This window comes from Pangasianodon hypophthalmus, chromosome 16 (assembly GCF_027358585.1).
Source record: "Pangasianodon hypophthalmus isolate fPanHyp1 chromosome 16, fPanHyp1.pri, whole genome shotgun sequence".
Lineage (NCBI taxonomy): Eukaryota > Metazoa > Chordata > Actinopteri > Siluriformes > Pangasiidae > Pangasianodon > Pangasianodon hypophthalmus.
In genome coordinates this window covers 9,177,622-9,196,094 of record NC_069725.1, presented here as the reverse complement: position 1 = coordinate 9,196,094, position 18,473 = coordinate 9,177,622, and the positions used below count along the sequence as shown (strand labels likewise).

Sequence of the window (18,473 nt, the reverse complement as noted above, 5' to 3'; positions counted from 1 at the left end):
ATTGTGTACACGGTAGTGCTTACAATGGGTGATCAAATTAGTATGTCTTTAGGTCACTGCTGATCTAATGCCCTGTGTCTGTGTTCTGTGATTAGATTACTGTTGTGGGTGGGTGAGTTTGTATGCAGGTGTATATAAGTGTCTTGTCTACATATATATATATATATATATATATATATATATATATATATATATGGATTTTTTTTATTTTTACCCCCTTAATTTTCAAAAACTGCATTTTTGAAAATATCTCCATCCTTGGGATGGAACTGATTATGAATACATTATACTCACGTCAGTACGAGGCACACTGTTCTATTTTTTTTTTTTTTTTTCAGAAAGCTTGCCAGAACAGTTTACAGGGCATTGAGACTATAGGTGTGCATCAGCACTGGGATCCAGCTGAAGGCAGCAAAAAGTTGCATGAATGGGAGGTTTTTACTTTGATGCAGGCTCGAGTGAGTGGTCAGATAAGAATCTTGCAGGACAAACAAAAAACATCTTTAGTTCAGATCAGTTATGAACTGTCAGAGCCAGAATTCTCAGATCATGCTGACACTGCTGGTGTTTTTAACTCTGGGTTTTTTCCAGTGTTTTGAAGGGCATAGTGGCGAAAAAAATTCCAGTTTAGGCCACACCCAACTTGGTTTTAAATCTGAATACAGATATGGATATTTGAAGCACTAAACATATATAGATACATTTACATTTATAGCATTTAGCAGATGCCTTTATCCAGAGTGATTTACAGAAGTGATAGTGGCATTGTGGTACACCCCTGCTCTGTCCATAGGAAAACGCAAAAAAGATGAAATGCTCACGTAAGCCTGCCAGCCCAGTGATAGTGTATCATAAACTTTCCTCTCAAACTCCTCAAGAATAATGTTAAGAGTATGAATAAATGAGCATGAAATGTGGAAAAACACCAACATGGCTAAAAGTTCATATGTGTGGACTGACAGTGAAGTGGTGCTTAAGGTTACACTTGAATACAAGAAGTCAACAAGTCCGACGTCTTATCCAAAATCTGTAGTTTGTTCCACGATAGCAGTGGATTCAGACGCAGTATAGCATGTACCATATTCTGGCAGCTCAGCATGAGGGTGTTATAATAAAACAAAGTGAAATAAAATTTCAAACGTTATTAAATTAGAAATTACAAGTCACAAAGTAACAACCTGGTCAGCAGCCATAATAAACAGAGTCCTAACACATTTATGACAAATGGAAAGCTTTAATGCGCGTGTGCAAGCTGGGTCTGTGACATCAGCGTTTTCAAAAAAACCATCCACACAAAAACAAACTTGGAGACTGTGTTTAAAAAAACTTTTTCAGTGACTAAAATGTGGACAAGAGGCTAAAAAAATGTTTTCAGAAATAACTATATATGTGTGGGTGGGGCCTCAGACCCAGCTGCTGCTCCTATCTGAGATTTTCCACCCTCACAAACCAGATAAGAGCGCAGAGTCTGAAGCATCAGGTGCAGTCTTTAATGAGAGAAGCAAATGAAAGAGAGACATGCAGTGATAAAAACTTGGAGTAAAGTGTAGATCTAGACTCCTAGTCATGCTGCGGCGGTGTCAAGACTCCCTGTAGACACAGAAACTGACACACGTGCACACACAAAGAAAACTGTGAATGCATTTCATGCACTCTCTGGCATAGTCAAAACACACCTTCTCAGCTTACACAAGACAGTGCAAAAAGAAAATGTCATTTCACAACCTTGCGTGTGTACCTCAGGTGCGTGTGTACCTCAGCCAAATGAATGCAAATGTATATAATACAGAAGAACAGGCAGACGCATGCTAAAGCCATATGTTTGTGCTATTCACATTCCCAAGTTTCTTACAAAATCTAAAAACTTGCATATACATTAGTAATTACAGAGTCTCTCACTCTCTTTATCACACTCTCTATCTCTGTCTTGCTCACGCTCTCTCTTTTACACACACACACACACACACACACACCCACACACACCTGAGGGCCTTTGGTGGATTATCCGATGTTTGGCACAGTACCCTCGCACCCCCACCCCCTTCCCTCTCCGCCAGCCTGGGGCCAGACTCAGCTTTCAACGCGGAGGGTAAAAATATCCCCCCCTTCTTATTCTTTCTCCTCACCTCTCTCTCTTCCTCCCGCTCACCCTCGATTTCTTCTCCTCTTCCTCCCTCCTACACCAGTCCCCCAGCTCTGCCTTGGGTTACTGTCTCTTCTGTTGTTGCCAGGTCCACACCTAATAATTCAGTCGCTGACGCCTCTTCACTCTGTCATTCACATATCGGTTTATATGCACACTCTGGCATTCAGTCACTCTAATCATAAAACCCCAGACTTTGTATCCAGAATCCAAAAAAAAGCAATCAAGTTGTAATTACTTTAAATATTTAGTATTTGATTTACCTGAATATCAAGGACAGTCATTTTCTCATTTTACAGAATGAACAGTAGCAGTAGCAGTGGCTTTGCATTCGTAGAGAAGGTGAAAATGATCACTTTCTTAAGCAAAGAATATATTTATATATATTTATAAAATATATATATTTATATACATATATATATTTTTTATCAACTTTAATGTAAAGTCCTTTTGATTTATTTATCCACACTAACATTTTGTGTAGTTTGGCATGATTAAAGATCCAGTATTCATATAAAAATTTGCCGGCTTCAACTTGTCTTCATTCAGGATTATGATTTTTTTAATTTATGCCAAATCACAAATGGCTTGCTATAAACTATATATGCTCACTACCTGTGTATTATAGCACTACCTATCTGTTGTATGCCCAATGTAAAGGTATGGCTCTAATAAGTGGCTGATGCAAACTGTGAACAAACATATCAGACTTACAAATAACACTTTGTTCTTTTTAATACATATGATACACTGATAAATATTTGAAATATGAAAATAAAGTTTGCCATACATAACATTCATGTAAAAGTAAAAGTAAAATCAGACATTTTGAGCATTTAAATGTGTATTTTGTCTTCCTCTGAATTTCAAATATGATGAAAATTCAAACTGAAGGTTGGAGCCTAAGTCCCTGCGTAGGTTTCCTCTGCATTCTCTGGTTTCCTCCCACCTCCCTAAAGGTGTTAATGAGTGTGTGAATGTGTATGTGATAAATCGGTTACTGAATCTGGTTACTGCAGATGAATGAACGAACGAATGAATGAATGGTATTCAAACAGTGACATTTGTTGTGACAACGCTAATCCACACCTGGCTACTTCCAGAAGTTGCTGTCAGTGAACCAACTTGCTCATATGAATTGTGCTGCGCTGTTCTTGGTGGCAGAGTGAATTTGTGTTTGTTGAACTTTTCATAATTATTTGGTTCATTGTAGTTCTACTTTCACTTCAGATTGCGTCAAGTTCATATGAAAAGATGCAGTTTGCTGAGATCGTAACATCCTCCTGTGCTTTCCACAGAAAACTCACACACCCCTGCATTGGAGCTGGGCAGTCACATGACCCCGGAAGAACACTATAGGCGGATGATGTCAGCGCTGAACGAGCACGGCTCTTACGAAGAGCAGCAGCAGCGTCTTTACCAGCTCGCCAGCAGCATGGGTGTCCCTGGTCACGGTGAGTGCTTGGACGTACAGGCATGCGTGTGTCTTATTGCTTTGATCTCAGACATACAGTGTATACACTCACCGACAGTAATTCAAATAACCACTCTTTACAACTGTGGTGAACAGACTAGCATCTCAGAATGCACAGCATGTCGAACATTGAGGCTACAATAGCAGAAGGCTAAATTAAGTTCCACTCCTGTCAGCCAAGAACAGCAGTCTGAGGCTACAGTGGACACAGGCTCTGACCAGGTGATGTTTTTCCAATCTTCAGTTGTCTAGTTTCGGTGAGCCTGTGCCCACTGTTGCTTCAGATTCCTGTTCTTGGCTGACAGAAGTGGAACCCGATGTGGTCTTGTGTTATTGTAGCCCATTCACCTCAAGGTTTGTTGTGTTGCGCGTTATGTTTTTCTGCTCAACATCGTTGTAACAGGTGGTTATTTGAGCTACTGTAGACTCCCTGTCAGCTTGAACCATTGGCCTGGACATTTATCAACAGACATGCCACTAACTGGTCAAGAGACTGTTGTGCGTGAAAATCCCAGGAAATCAGCAGTTTCTGAAATACTCAAACCTCAAACTATCATGTCACGATCAGAATCACTGAGATCACATTTTCCCCCATTCTGATGTTCTGATAATGTGTGTATATATATATATATATATATATACACATACATATATATATATATATATATATATATATATATATATATATATACATAAATACATACAGACACGCACACACAGACACACTCATATATATATATATATATATATATATATATATATATATATATATATATTGAACAATGTGCAAAAACAATGAACAATTGTTCAATATATATATATATTGAACAATGTGCTATGTGTAAAGCAAACAGTGTGATATCTCTAAAGGAAAAGAGTGAACACATTCTAGCTATCTTTGGCTCACACTCTGATACACCTTACTGTCTACGACTGGAAATTGCTGACAATTCTATTTTGAGAGCCCCGCTCACCCAGTGTCAGAATGTCATGAGTGATCTGTGACTGCCGCTGCACACAGTAGTAAATAACGGCGCCATCAGGCCCCAAGGTTTGCTGTGTATTGATTTGTTCTCTTTGATTGGCTGCAAGCCAACTCTTTAAATTACTGCTACCATGGCAACGACAAATACTCTTGATTTTTCCCCATCGGCTTTAGAGTTGTGGGGTTGTACAGGAACTGTCTGAAGACTATAAATAAAGGCATAAACAAAAATTTATCAGTTAGCTATGACCTGTTTTTATTTGTGATTTAAGCTTAATCATGCCTTTAAACTTGCAAAATATCCATCCTTAAGATTGGTCACTTTTTCAATAAAGAATATATCTATAATTTATATCAACTTTAATGGCACTTTGCAGCAGACTTGCATCCAACTGTAACTTTAATTTTTATTTGATCAGTAATGATTTTTAATTGCAGGCTGCAAATTCAGGTGGATGTGATTTATAAATTATTTAACTGCTCTTCTCCTGCATCTGTAAGAAGTTAGTGGCTGAGTGTAAAGAGTTTTTAGTGCCGTATTGCAAAGCTCATTCTCCTGTTCCCGGAAGTTTCCTGGTTTGTGGTGGTGCACCGTGGTGCATTGCAGACACGCTTACGATTGATTCCCTTCCCAATTCTGTTAAATCTCTGTCTCTCGTCTTGCCACCCACAGCTCCTTCAGCTTCACGCAAGCACGCTTTTTGAGGCATGTGGAGTCAGACACACTCGCGTTCTCCTTCCTTCACACACTGTGATGATGCCACAGATAAGACTCCACAAAACAAAATCCACAAAATTTTGAAGAGAGGGTTAGATTTAGGATATCACGGCACTCTAATGATTTTCTGTCAGTTCTTCAGGCAGGTGTATGGTTTCATAAGCCATGCCATTGAAAACAGGCTTACCGGGATGAGGTGTTCACCACACACAGCCCCTCAACCTCCCCCCTGGAGGAATGTGAGCATGATGGCTTGCCCATGCATGCTGAGCTCATGCGCCTGTGATAAGGCTGTGCCAGTCAGCTGCTGCCAATGCCTCTGCCTGCCAGCTCTTTGATGGGAGAGATCCTCTTTCTTACTTTCTCACCCAGTGCTCTACTGTACATACATTTTAGAAAACTTTTCTCCCCATTTTTTGCTTCCTCTTTTCACATTCTGCACTTTTGCTCTCATATTACTCCATCTGCATATTTTTGTATGTACCTCCAGCAAAAGTGTGTACTCTCTCACACTTCATTCAACCAAAATTTAATATCTGTCTGCTTGTCCCAGAAATTCCCTCTGCTCTCTTGCTCCATCTTACTCCATCCATGATCAAGTTTAATATATGATCTTGTTTGTTTTCTCTCCTGCTCCATAGCTCATGCAGTGGAGGCGGTTCTTGTTTTTCGGCAGTTTTTTTTTTTCAAAGAAATCTCTCGGGGACAAGGAAACACAAGCCCCAGCTGCTTCTTTACCTCCTTTTTTCCTTCTTCCCTCTCTCTCACACTCTCTCATGGCCCTAGCATATCCTCATTCTCTCTTCAGAAACATCCCACTCCGTCCTCAGGCAGTTCTCCTCCTCTTTTTTGCTTTCCTGGCTGATTTTTTTGCCCCACACCCTCCACCTCATCTGCAGTGTTTCATGAGTTTCTGTGAGGCTAGGCTCTTTTCCATAGATTAGGTGAAGGGCCTGCCATAGGCTCCTTGACACTAACGGGGAGCAGGCCAGGTCCCTGTGAACCCCTGCAGCTGCCTCCCCGAGCTCTCCCACACATCCCCAGAACTCTCTCTGCACTGGCCTGCTTTTACATTCTCTCTTTCTGTCCCGTATCCTTCCTTTTTTCCTTTCTTCCCCCCTCCCTCGCTCTCTCTTGCCTGAGTCCCTGCAGAGTGGCCTTTCATCTGTTTGAAGAGGAGGCCCTGAAATGAAAGGCTGGGAAGCATGCATGGATGGGTGTGCATGCGTGAGGTTTATGGGAGGAGCAGGGGGTACGTTGCTGCGATCTTCCCTCCATGGGCCGTAAGGTCACCTGGAGGCCTCCGCCAGCTCCCCGTCCTCCCTTGATGTAAGGAGCAGGAATGGAGGAAGGAAGGGGAATTCTGCAGCCTCCAAAGTCAAAGACACGCTTCAGCCTTTCCCCGTCTCCCTTTGCTTACAGACACATGTGTGTGATGGTGGGGATGCTGTTAGATATTTCATTGGGTGGGGTGTGAATGGGGCTGAATTAGAAAGGGTAATATCTTGCTGTTGTTTTTTTCCCCGCTGGCTCTGGAGATTTTTGGCAGGGATTGACCATGTGCTATTGGGATGGCTGCTCAGCTCAGGGCTGTAGCCCCAGGTGACCCTACTCTGGCGAAGCTCTCCTGCTGATGAAAGAGAATAATAAATGCGTGTGCATGAGGCAGGACAGGGCCTGCCATGGCAGAGTAAAGCAGAGGGGAGGGGAGAGGAGGTGGGTCAGAGCCTCTTTGAATTTCATCCCCTTATTTTCATTCATACTACTTTATAAGACAGAAGATTGTGCCATGAAACTTGGAAGCGCTGTAGCCAAGTCAGAGGTTTTTACCAACGTTGAGCGTTAATGGTTGCAAAAGCTATGCTATGAATTCTCAAGTTTTCTCAAGTTTGCTGTTGCATTAAATTGGTCTTTCTGTGTCTTTCCCTGTCTTTCTCACCCTCTCTCTCTCTCTCTCTCTCTCTCTGGCTGTTAGAGGGCTTGTCTGCCGTCAGTCCGGTCCCCCATGGGGAAGTGCAATAAACAGATCAATACAGCGGCCCTGCGCACATTAATATCTGTCGCGCCACCCCCGACCTGATCGCTCAGCCCCACACGCCGGCCTCGGAAATGGCCGCCAGCTCCCACGGGAACTGTCTAATTAAAAAAGGGCCGGAGGAGAGAGAAAGAAGGAGGGAGGGAGAGAGGGAGGTGCACAGGATGGATTTTCTATTTAACACCCTTTCATTAGATTGTGTGCTTCCTGTTGTGACCCTGTTAGTTTGGTAATGATGGGAGATGGGCTTGGCCAGCCTGCTATAAGAGAGAGAGAGAGAGAGACAGAGAGGCAGAGAGGACAGAGATAGCAGAGGCTGTGAATACTGAATACGGTACTCATAGGAAAAGCTCAGCTTTTGATGGTAACCCATAAATGAGGTCATTTGTGTGTGTCATGTGTACTGTTTTCCTGTTCATTTCTCTTTGGGCTACAAATGAGGTGCCATTAAGACACTCATAGGACAAACTGTACTGCACCAAGTGGTTTTGAATATTCTGACCTGAAGCACTGATCATAAATCATGCAGAGGGGTGTGGGATTATGTTGGAATGTTCTAAGCATTATGTTGTGTGTGTCCTCAGAGCTGCTGCGTGTGCGTCAGGAGGCTTTGAGTGCTGTGAGGAACCCAGGAGCCATGGAGGCTCACCTCCCCTCTGCAGGCAGCTCCTCCAGCCAGAGGAGGAAACAAGGCCTGCCCCAGCACAGGGATGCACACTTCAGTGAGAGGTATGTTTTTTTTAATTTACGTATACTGTACATGCATAATATCAATGAATGGCGTGAAACAACTTAGTAATATAAAATAAATGATATATCCAAACTTTAGGATTGATTGGGTTGTTTGGTGGTGGGAGGTGGGGGTGGGGGGTTCTTGGGGGGGCTGGGAAGCCCAAAAATAAAATTTGAAATTTTATATTAAATTGAGTATTTCTCTTTGTTGGTCAGTAGGTCAAGGCTTTTCTCTTTACTTCTCAGACCAATTTCATGATCTCTCTACCACCAGTGGGATTCCAACCACACATATGGATGTGTTTTCACAAATCTAGATTGTGGGATTGAGCAGATTTGAACAGCCTGTGTGAATAAATTGACCCTGTGCAAAGGGAACACCTCCCAGACACACTTTAAGACCATAGAAACAGGGGGAAATGCCCTATGATTTTAAAATAACATGAATATTTCACATTAATAATGAACCCAACATCCAGCTCTAATGAATACTGCATGCTGATTTTGAGTGGGTGACCGCGTGCTGGAGAGAAAAAAGGAAAAAAAGGAAGGAAACTATATTGTATGCTGAAGTCAGGGAAGAAGAGAAAAAGGGGAAGGAAGGCCGATGATATTGAGGCAGAGGCAGCGATATAAAGGAAAATCTCTTTAATGGGATCCGATTGCCAGTGGGCATTACTTCTTTGCATCCTTGTCCGATTTGATCTTGTCAGGAGGTATTTATGGGGCTTTGGGCTTCGCCGGTCGTCCAGGCGCCGCACACCTCCCTGCGCTCCCCTCCTTCCCATTCTCCCCCTCCCCGCAAGGCCCTGGCGCTCGCCTCCGCCTCTAAAGAAAGCCCAAGCAGCGGGAGTGGGCGGGTAATTGCTTGTCGATTATTTATGTGGCACGGGAAGCCGGAGGATCGATAATGGGCTGGTGAGACGAGGCGTGAGAGAGGGAGGGAGGGAGGGAGGAAGTGGGGTGGGGGGTGGAGGGGCAGCGTAGGCGTTGCGTTCTGTTCCGTGCCCTGACGGGAGCACAGCGTGCAGCTCGGGCCAGCCAGCCGCCCTTACTCCACTCACCTGCCATAATTAGCCACACAGGACTACTGATGTTAACTAGCCCTGCATGCTTTCCTGGTCGGGTGAGGGGTGGTGTTTTTTTTTTTTCTTTCTTTTGCTTCCTCTCTTGGTTTTCTGGATTTAACCCTTGCTTTACCCATAATAGTGCATACTCTATGGCCCCACATCAGCTGTAGCTTTGGAGTGCCTCCAGTCAGGACAGAGAGGGTCACATGCTTTTGCCATTGACTACGAGTGACATTGTGAAAAGGACAGGCATGTCCGATTCCGGCCTCCCATATAAAGCATCGACTGGGAGCCAGGCAGGCTGAAAGGGTGAGCCGAAAGCCATTGCTCAAGCTCACCTTTCCATCGACTGTCCATAATTGATTATCCAATGCACATTAGTGGCTATTGTTAAAAACAAATCATTACAGCAATCAATAGCTCTACAGCTCCAGCCAACCATTTGTCTGATTGCATTTAGGGAATCTGCAAGGCAAATCCTAATGCGTTTGGCATGTGGAGCGGCAGTAGGAACAGACAGTGGTCTGGGGGTGGGAGGTGGTGGTGGGGAACGGGAGTGAGAGCACGAGTGAGAGCCTCATGCATTTTAATGAGCTTCCTGTGCAAATGTGTTCCTGTGGAGGCAAGGCGAGGCGAGGCAAGGCAGGAGCGGCACGGAGAGCGGCTAATCCCCTGCGCTCCGCTCATTAATGGCCGTCCTGTCAGCTCCGCTCCACTCCTCTCTCATCTCTCTCTGGCCTGGCCAGTTTAGACACACACACATAAGCACACACACACGCACACACATACACAGGCAGGGTGCAACGCTGCCGCCACACTGACAGGTCGTCACACATGAGGGAACTGCCTGAGGTTTAGAGCGGGGGAGAGAGAGAGAGAGAGTCGGTGAGAAGTATGACATGGTTTGCTGTTTAGGACAAATATATAAAACTGATATAAGCATGGCTCATTAATAGTTTCCCTCTAGTGAGAGAAACAGACTGAACCTAAATGAAGGGAGTATGTGAGCATTTTGGGAAATGCAAACGGTTATATATCCAGAATTTCTCTGTGTACATGTGTGCGTGCTGGAGGTGTGAAGGAGTTAAGTCTCAGCAAAACACAAAACACCTCTCCTGCTAGCCCAACCCTCTCTTATCGCCCCCCCTTGGAACCCAGAATGAAACGGTTAAAGCCTGCCTCCTTCTAAATTGCTTCCTATAAAAAGAGAAGCACGTCTGCCGGGTACGTCTCCTCATGATTACAGCTAATTACGATCGAGCGGACGCCTCGCGGCCCCAGTCATGCAGCTTTAATTGACCGTTATTCATCTGCGGGCCGCGCGGGGCGGCACGAAGCTTGGCGGGCCCCGGCCAGCGCCGCTCGGCCTAATTGTGCGGCCTGAGGGATTAGACCAGGTGATTACACACTTCACAGTGTAATTACATAAGCACGGCTGGGCTGCCCGCCCGGCTCCAGGCTCCAAGGTCATGCGCTGCCTTCCCTGAGATTAATTGGCGCTGCCACCGAAGCGCAAGGCACCGGCGGAAAGCGATTATACGATTAGCATTAACATTTCAACAGCGGCCCCGATCGATCGAAGACACCCCCTCCACTCTCTCTCTCTCTCTCTCTCTCTCTTTCCTCCCCCCACTGCTTGTTTCAACCTCTTCCTGCTTCACTCTCCTTTCTTTCCTGTTCTGTTTTTTTTTTTTGTATTGTAAGTTTTTTGTTGTTTTCAGGGATAATGACATGCAAGGGCTATTTAGTTTGGGCATGATGGGAGCCCATGTAGAGCAAAACAAAAGCTGGCTCTCTTTTCTTGCTTTCTTGATTTCATGTTGTTTTTTTCCCCCTCGTTGTGTTTGGATGTTGGATGTTGGTGTGTTTGTTTTGTGCTGCGCTGCTCCGGTTCCCTCCCCCTGGAGCAAGAACTGCTCACAACAACAAAGCAACGATGCTGCACTCTCGCCTGTGTGTTGACTTCATACAGTGTGTGAGCCTTCCTACGTATGTGTGCAGGCTTTACATACTGCAAATATTCATATATAATATAAATCATTCAGAACTATTGGCACCCTCGGTAAAGATGGGTAAAAATGGTAGTGGAAAAATTGCATATGGTTAATTAAATAAATCTCAAACTGAAAATATGAGAGTTGTAACTTTTAATTGAGGTAAATTTGTGCTAAAAATTTAAAATTTTAAAAAACCCTTATCAAAAACATTTATTTTTAGCAAAACTATGTCTCACAATTATTGACATCCCTAGAAATTCTTATGACCTAAATGTAACCGAAGCGTATTCCTGTTTATATTTTACTTTTTTAAGTTTTCACTTGGGTGTTCAGGAACATTTAGATGGCCATCCATGACTTTCTGTTTCACTAGGGTATAAATATAAGGTGACGCAGAGGCCAAATCTCCTTAGTCATTCAGCAATGTGGAGAAGATTAGAGAAGACACAAATAAAATGAGACAAAAGTGTATTGAGTTTCATGAATAATGCAGTGGATAAACCACCTGAAAATGGGCATATCCACTGTTAGAGCAATAATGAAGAAGTTTAAAACAACCAGAGTTGTAATGAACCTGCCTGGAAGAGGACGCAAATGTATGTACAGTGAGGAATATGGTTAGAGAAGCAAAAATTACTTCAAGGATCACAATTTGCACAAGATGGTAGCATTTTTGGGGTCTCCAAATCCTCCAGGGTCTAGGCGACTATTTGGAAGTCCAGAAGAAAGCCTTTTCTTTTATTCCTTCATCTAACCACATATAGAAACATCTGCAGTTCACTAAACGCTACTGCTACAGGAACCAGGTATATATACACTTATCAACTCAACCTTATGCAACAACGTAGGCTACATCTTCGTATTTTCTTGCTCTGTACAATCCATCTATATCTCTCTCTTCCACACTCTTTTCTCTCCTTGTTGCTCTCCCCACTCCACTGCCACTGCTCGATAAAGGTGTATGCAGTATTGAATAAGAGCCGCTCGTATTCTCTGGCCATACAAAAGGAGAAAAACATAATTGAGGGCCTTTTTGAAAATGGAGGGGGGGGGGGGGGGGGGGGGGGGGCCTCGCCACACACCACCATTTATTGGCTGAATGCAGCCAATAAAAGCCAGCGGGAGGAGGTGTGTGCGTGTGCGTGCATGCGTGTGTGGGTGCTCAAGGGTAGAAGAGGAAGGTCTGTGTTAATTAGGAGGTGCTTCAGCCTGTAGCCTAGGCGAGGCAGAGGGGCCGCCCCAGCTGTCAGAGTATGACATGCTCTTATTGTGTATTCAGCCCTCATTACCAGTGTGGCGGGGCCGAGGAGCGAGCGAGGGAGTGAGGAGGGGAGGAAGGGGAAAGGCCCAGGGTACAAACAGTGCCGCTGGCCGCAGCATGACAGGACTGATGAGGGGCTATTGCTGCACGCATGCACTGGAGCGAGGGATGAAAATAGGCAAAGAGGAAGTGTGCAGCATTTACATAATACGTACTGTAAAACACACCCCATGTATCATGCTGGAGAAATAAGAGGTGTTTTTTTTAGCATGTTGCTAAAAAAAAAATGGACCACGGAAATGGACAGTTCTCCATCATTTTGAGTCATGCTAAGTGCAATAAACTCAAAACAACCCAGCTCTCATGCCATTAAACATTACTCTCTCACCTCATATGCTTCTCTCGTATGTTTTGCTTCCTACACATACAGTAATCATATAACTGGTAAAGGTACGATAAAGAACTTTAATTTGTAACATTGTCTTGTAATGTATATCGCTAGTTTGCTCATTACAAGCTTATGTTTGCATTTTTTCAGGCTTGAAATTAGCTCCTCCCCCAATTAAAGCAATTTTTCCTTAGGAAGCATCTCATAAGGGATACATAGTTGAATTCAATTCAGTTTAATTGAATTCAATTTTATTTATATAGCACTTTTAACAGTGGACATTGTCAAAAAGCAATTTTACTGAAATCCAGATGTAGACTTAGATCAATAATGAGTAAGCTGGGTGCAACAGTGAGAGGAACCAGACTCAGAAGGGAACAAATCCTCTTCTGGGTGACACTAGATGAGTCATTACTCTTCAATAACTTTATGCTATATAGTCAGATCATACTGAGTTTGTTGAAAGGATCTTCAGTGGAGTTTTTTGCTTTAAGTCTGTATAGATTCTATTCAGTAAGTGCAGTCTTTACGCTGTCCAGTGACATAGGCCCCGGTCACACCTGGCATTAACATGCGTCCTGGGTGATCTGATCACAAGTGGACAGCCGAGATGCGTAGCCGTTCACACCGGGCATTATGAATGCGTCTCCAGTGATCACTTGTAATCAGATTTCGTACATTGTTTCCGCTGGACAAAGGCCGTCACGCACATTTATTACGTCAGTTTTCCACTGCATTTATTTTCAGGCAGAAATGTTGAATCATATCTCACGTACTGATGAATCATATCTCACGTACCTGTACGCACGGTTTCAAACGTTTTAATTGTGTGTTCTGCTAATGAAACTTATAAATGAATGAGAGATGAGATGACGAATGAAGCTACGAAAAGCAGCTGCTTTTGTCTCTGCTGTTATAGCATTGCCTTTATCCACTAGCCTTGCAGCAGAGAGCTCTACCATTCAGAGCGATTTACAAACAGTCTCGCAATGATTTCTGGCTAGGGCAATGATGCAGTCAATTAGGTGATCCATCGCTGCTGTCCGGGACACACAGAGATGCATTCGCCTTCACAATACCAATATGCTGCGTCCCACACCAGGCCCCACTGGATCACAATGTGACTTCGAGACGCCTTTGACCCCATTCAGACCTGTAAGAAGCTCTGTCCACTTACGATTGGTTTACCCAGGACATATGTTAATGCTAGGTGTGCAAGGGGCCGTAGTTCCAGCAGAAGGGACGGTTTCAGTTAGGGGGGATCGCTTGTCAGTGATTTTGTTGTAATTAGAGTCCACCTCGCAGGCAGTATGGGGCCCTAAAAATTACAAACTGCTCCTTTAATGGACTGGAAGTCTCGTCCATAAGGTTAGTAAAGGAGGAAGTCTTTCAGGTTTACTTATTCGGCTTGTTTTTGTGTTCACACAGAGAGTTATCCCATCCTCCGCCACTACTGTCCCCTCAGAACGCCCCCCATATCGCACTGGGCCCTCATCTGCGGCCACCGTTCCTAGGCATGCCCTCCGCTCTGTGCCAAGCACCAGGTGAGGCTCACCCACTTCACTCCACTCCACTCATCTAAAAACCTGATTAGGTTATAGTATAGTTAATTCAACAACATTGTTTGTTAGTTTGATTCATTATCTATTTATCTCTCATAATAAATAATAATTAACAAATTATAATTAGACTGTAAATAGAATTGAGTGCAAAAGACTTTAAAAACACTTGAGAGGTATTTATAAGGGCATAGAGTGAGGATACAAGATATTATGAATATTTATGTAAAGTTTAGAAAGGTAGATTCAAACTGATACAGGTTTTTTTTTTTTTTTTTTTTTACCATTAATATCTTAACATGCGCCATTTGACAAATTGATTATTTTTATTGCTCGACTCATTACAAATGACAAAAGTCTGTGAAATTAAACACAATAAATATCTTGTTATATTTCCAATTCCTTTGTCTTCTTCATTTTGTCCTATGGTCTGAAAACTTTTGCCCTTGGCTGTGTACTAGGCTTGTTGTGAATTCTGAAAATACCTGGAAATATATATTTTTTTAATCTGCATTGTTCACCATTAGACATTACAGTATTTTTATGGTATGTCTCATGAGATGAATATGATTTTCTCTCTGTTTATTCTTTACAGCATACGGATTCCTTCAGCCTGCTCAAGCCGAGATGTTTGCTCGTCAACAGGAGATGCTCCGCAAACAGAACCTCGCTAGGTATTGAATTATTAGTGCAGTGTGTAGCAGTATCGCATCATGTCAACTAATGCTCTATTTTACTAAATGTTTGCACTATAGCATTTATAACAACACAACTGTACAGGTATAAAATGTCCATTATACCCAAAATACCCAATATTTTCTTAAAATACTTAAAATGTCTTCTTCACAATTATTCTTGATTATTAGCAATGATTTAAAAAAAATCTACACAAACACAACAATTTGCTTGAGCATCGTGGCATTAAAATTAGCATATTAATCACAAAATGACTAATTTACGTAACTGATCACAATTAGTGACAAGTATTTTATGTTCATTTTACACATACAAGTTTTCATACATTTTATGTTGGAAGAATTCACTCTTATTAAAGAAACAGATCATTTTGGCTCAGATGAACATATTGGCTAAATCAGAGTTGATCAGTTTTCCCAGCTCTCCCTGCTCTGAACTTTCAGGATTGGAACTGGTCTAAAATTTTTCAGTGCACGCCATTTTGCCTGTACTAACCAAGGCCCTTATTGCAGATTAGAGATGTCTGCCGAGCTGCTGAGACAAAAGGAGCTGGAGAACGCTCAGCGCCAGCGCCTGTTAGCCGAGCCGCTCGTTGTCCATCCAGGTCTGCCTGCTGAGCACCCGGCTCTACGTAGCCTTCACGACATGCCAGATGACGTCACCCGCCGCAACGCCATGCTGCTCTTGCGCCACAACAACACACCTCTGCTCTCACTTAGCCACCAGGGGGCGATGGTGAGCAGTGCCTTCAAAGAGTCCAGCAGCCGTAGAAGCTCAAAGAAAGGTAGCACGCCGCAAGGGGATGACCCATCCCAGTCCAAGGTGCCTGGGGGAGACAGGGATGGACACGATGAAGACATAAAAGACTCGGAAAGCGACGGCGAAGCGGGTGAGGAGCGGCCGGAGGGACTAGCTAAAGCAGATGGGCACAGCCTGAACTCCGAGGCTTGCCAAAGCAAGGACACGGCCAAGCCCAGCGAGTCGCTGAAGGAGCTCGGGGAAGGCTCGGGCAGGCTCAGTGTCCCCTGCAGCTCGACAGCGCCAGAATCACCCAACCATCATCTCTTCACACCAGGATTAAGCAAGAGTGAAGCCAAGTATCTCCCACCAGGAGCACTGCCCCCTTTCCCCATACTGCCAGGACAGACGCTGCCCTTCGGCTTCCCCTACGCCAACCCCTATTTCCATGCCGGTGAGTTTTGATCATTTTATTTAAGTGTCTAATCTTATCCAATGGAAAGTGTTGTATAGACATAACAATTTCAAGGTCCTAGTCCAAAGTAACCAAGATCAGAAATCAGAGATTGCAGATATCAGACTGCAGATTTCTGCCTCAGCCTCATTGCCTCATCATACAAACACACACATACACACGCACAGTGTGTCTGGGGTCTGAGATCATACGCCTGCTCCACTCTTTTTATGACCCATAAAGTTTGAGATCCAGAACCCAAACAGAGTCCCACAGAGAGAGAGAGAGAGAGAGAGAGAGAGAGATACTGAGGCAGGTTCTTATAAGGACAGGGTGTGTGTCTCCTAAAGAGGAAGAACCCAATCCAATACTGAATTATTCATTCACTATCAGAAGGCGAACACCAAAAAGCATAGCAGACTTTATTTTAGACACTTAAAGATCACGCTTTATGAATGAATCAGCATATTTTTTTTACTACTGTAGACTAAATATTTATTTAGAAGTCCAGTCACTTGGAGTCAGGACTATGAAATACGACATATTCTGTAATCCCATCAGCTAAAGGTTTATCGCCGTTCATGGAGGTGCTATTTCTCTCTCTCTCTCCCCAAGCGCAGTTCCAGCCATCTGAAATACATTACCTACACGTTCACCCTGCAGTGCAGGGACCTCCCATAGGAAGAGGCCCCATTTCTGACCCTTACTGAACTCTGAAATAGATGGGGTCATTAACCGAGCCATGTGCGTGTTATGTGTGTGTGTATGTGTGTGTGTATGTGTGTGTGGAGGGTGAGGAGGGGCTGCTTCATGGGGTTTCTTTTTCTAATGATTTATGCTTCCTCTCGGCTCGGCGGGCTGCCAGGCGCCATGGGAGGTCTGTTTGTGGACGGGGAGGAGGCGGCGGCGGCAGAGGACATCAGCAAGTGGAGTGTGGAAGAGGTGTGCAGCTTCATCAGCAGCCTGGCAGGCTGTGGAGAGTACGCCCAGGTGAGGACAAGAGCAGGAGCAGAGCGCCACACACTTCCTCTCCCCGGCCCTCTCGAACAGGGGGGTTGCCGGAAACGGAGAGAGAGTAGACAGGAGGGGGAGACTCGGGCTGCAAATTCATAGAGTGGCCAGAATTCGTGGTGATGAATTTATAATAGTGCTATTAGATATTAGTGATGGCTAGCTGCTTTAAAGTTGGTTGTTTGAGCGCTGGCCAAGGGCCGCTCCGCACTGCTCTTATCTTTGTCTCGCTCACAGCTCTGTCCGTCACACACGTCACATATCACAAACATGTGCATGCTCAGTGCATCATCCATGCTCACTTCCATTTAAAGACGTTCAATACATTTCTGTGAATGCTTATGTGCATGCTGAGTGAAGATTAAATGATTGTGAGTGTTATGAGCATGCGACTGTGAGACTGAGGTCACATGTCTTTTGTCAGGTGTTTCGGGAGCAGGCTATTGATGGAGAGACGCTAGCCCTGCTGACCGAGGAGCACCTGCTCAACCACATGGGGCTGAAACTTGGTCCGGCTCTCAAGATCCGCTCTCAGGTATTGGAAATGATTGTCATCATTGTGGTTTTTTTTTATCGTTGAGCTGTAAATGGATGAGAATTAACTTAAAGAATGGCATTTTGAGGCTTTCTGTTAATATAAAAAAGGGCATTTTTTTAATAACAAAAGGGGAGAGTTGATTGTGCGTTCAAATCCTAGAAGTCACAGTGTGCTTTAATCCATTTCAGTTGAACAGTTAAGACTTTTTCAATGCTACTTCAAATGTAAGACCTAATTTGCAGTGCTAACATACTAAAGATAAAGCAATGGTTTCTATACCCAATAGGAAATTTCTTCAAAGTGTGTTAAGTAAGGAATAAAACACCCTAGGGCATGTTGCTATAGGAAAATAATCAGCGACAGGATAGTGTCTTCCCAAAGAAGTGTGTTTTTACTCTTACACAGTAATTTGTGAACGATTACAATATCTTATTTATTAATGAACAACACATCATACTTTTTATCTGTTTATAGTTACATTTAATGTTGGGGAACGTCCATGAAACAAGTTATGTTGTTATGTTACTATTATTATTTACATTATAGAAACTATAAACTGTCATTCCCTCATCAGCCTCTCTTTTTTGTCTTTTGTGAATTTAATTGAATTTTGTGACGACAAAAAAAAAAAAAAAAAAAAAAAACGCAGCTTATCATGTTACCAAGAAACCACA

The 18,473-nt window shown here is 43.5% G+C and overlaps 1 protein-coding gene across 4 annotated transcripts in view; it reads left to right on the top strand.

The window, feature by feature from the left end:
• samd11 (sterile alpha motif domain containing 11) overlaps positions 1-18,473 on the top strand; it is a 59,146-nt gene that overhangs the window by 38,254 nt on the left and 2,419 nt on the right. For 3 of the 4 annotated variants that reach the window (XM_026921218.3, XM_026921217.3, XM_026921220.3), the window contains exons 6-12: positions 3,442-3,597; positions 7,940-8,084; positions 14,232-14,347; positions 14,958-15,036; positions 15,571-16,250; positions 17,116-17,240; positions 17,686-17,796. In XM_026921218.3, coding sequence (XP_026777019.3) covers positions 3,442-3,597; positions 7,940-8,084; positions 14,232-14,347; positions 14,958-15,036; positions 15,571-16,250; positions 17,116-17,240; positions 17,686-17,796 — 1,412 coding nt within the window. The remainder of the gene's footprint in view (positions 1-3,441; positions 3,598-7,939; positions 8,085-14,231; positions 14,348-14,957; positions 15,037-15,570; positions 16,251-17,115; positions 17,241-17,685; positions 17,797-18,473) is intronic. The other variant, XM_026921219.3, reaches the window with a different exon arrangement.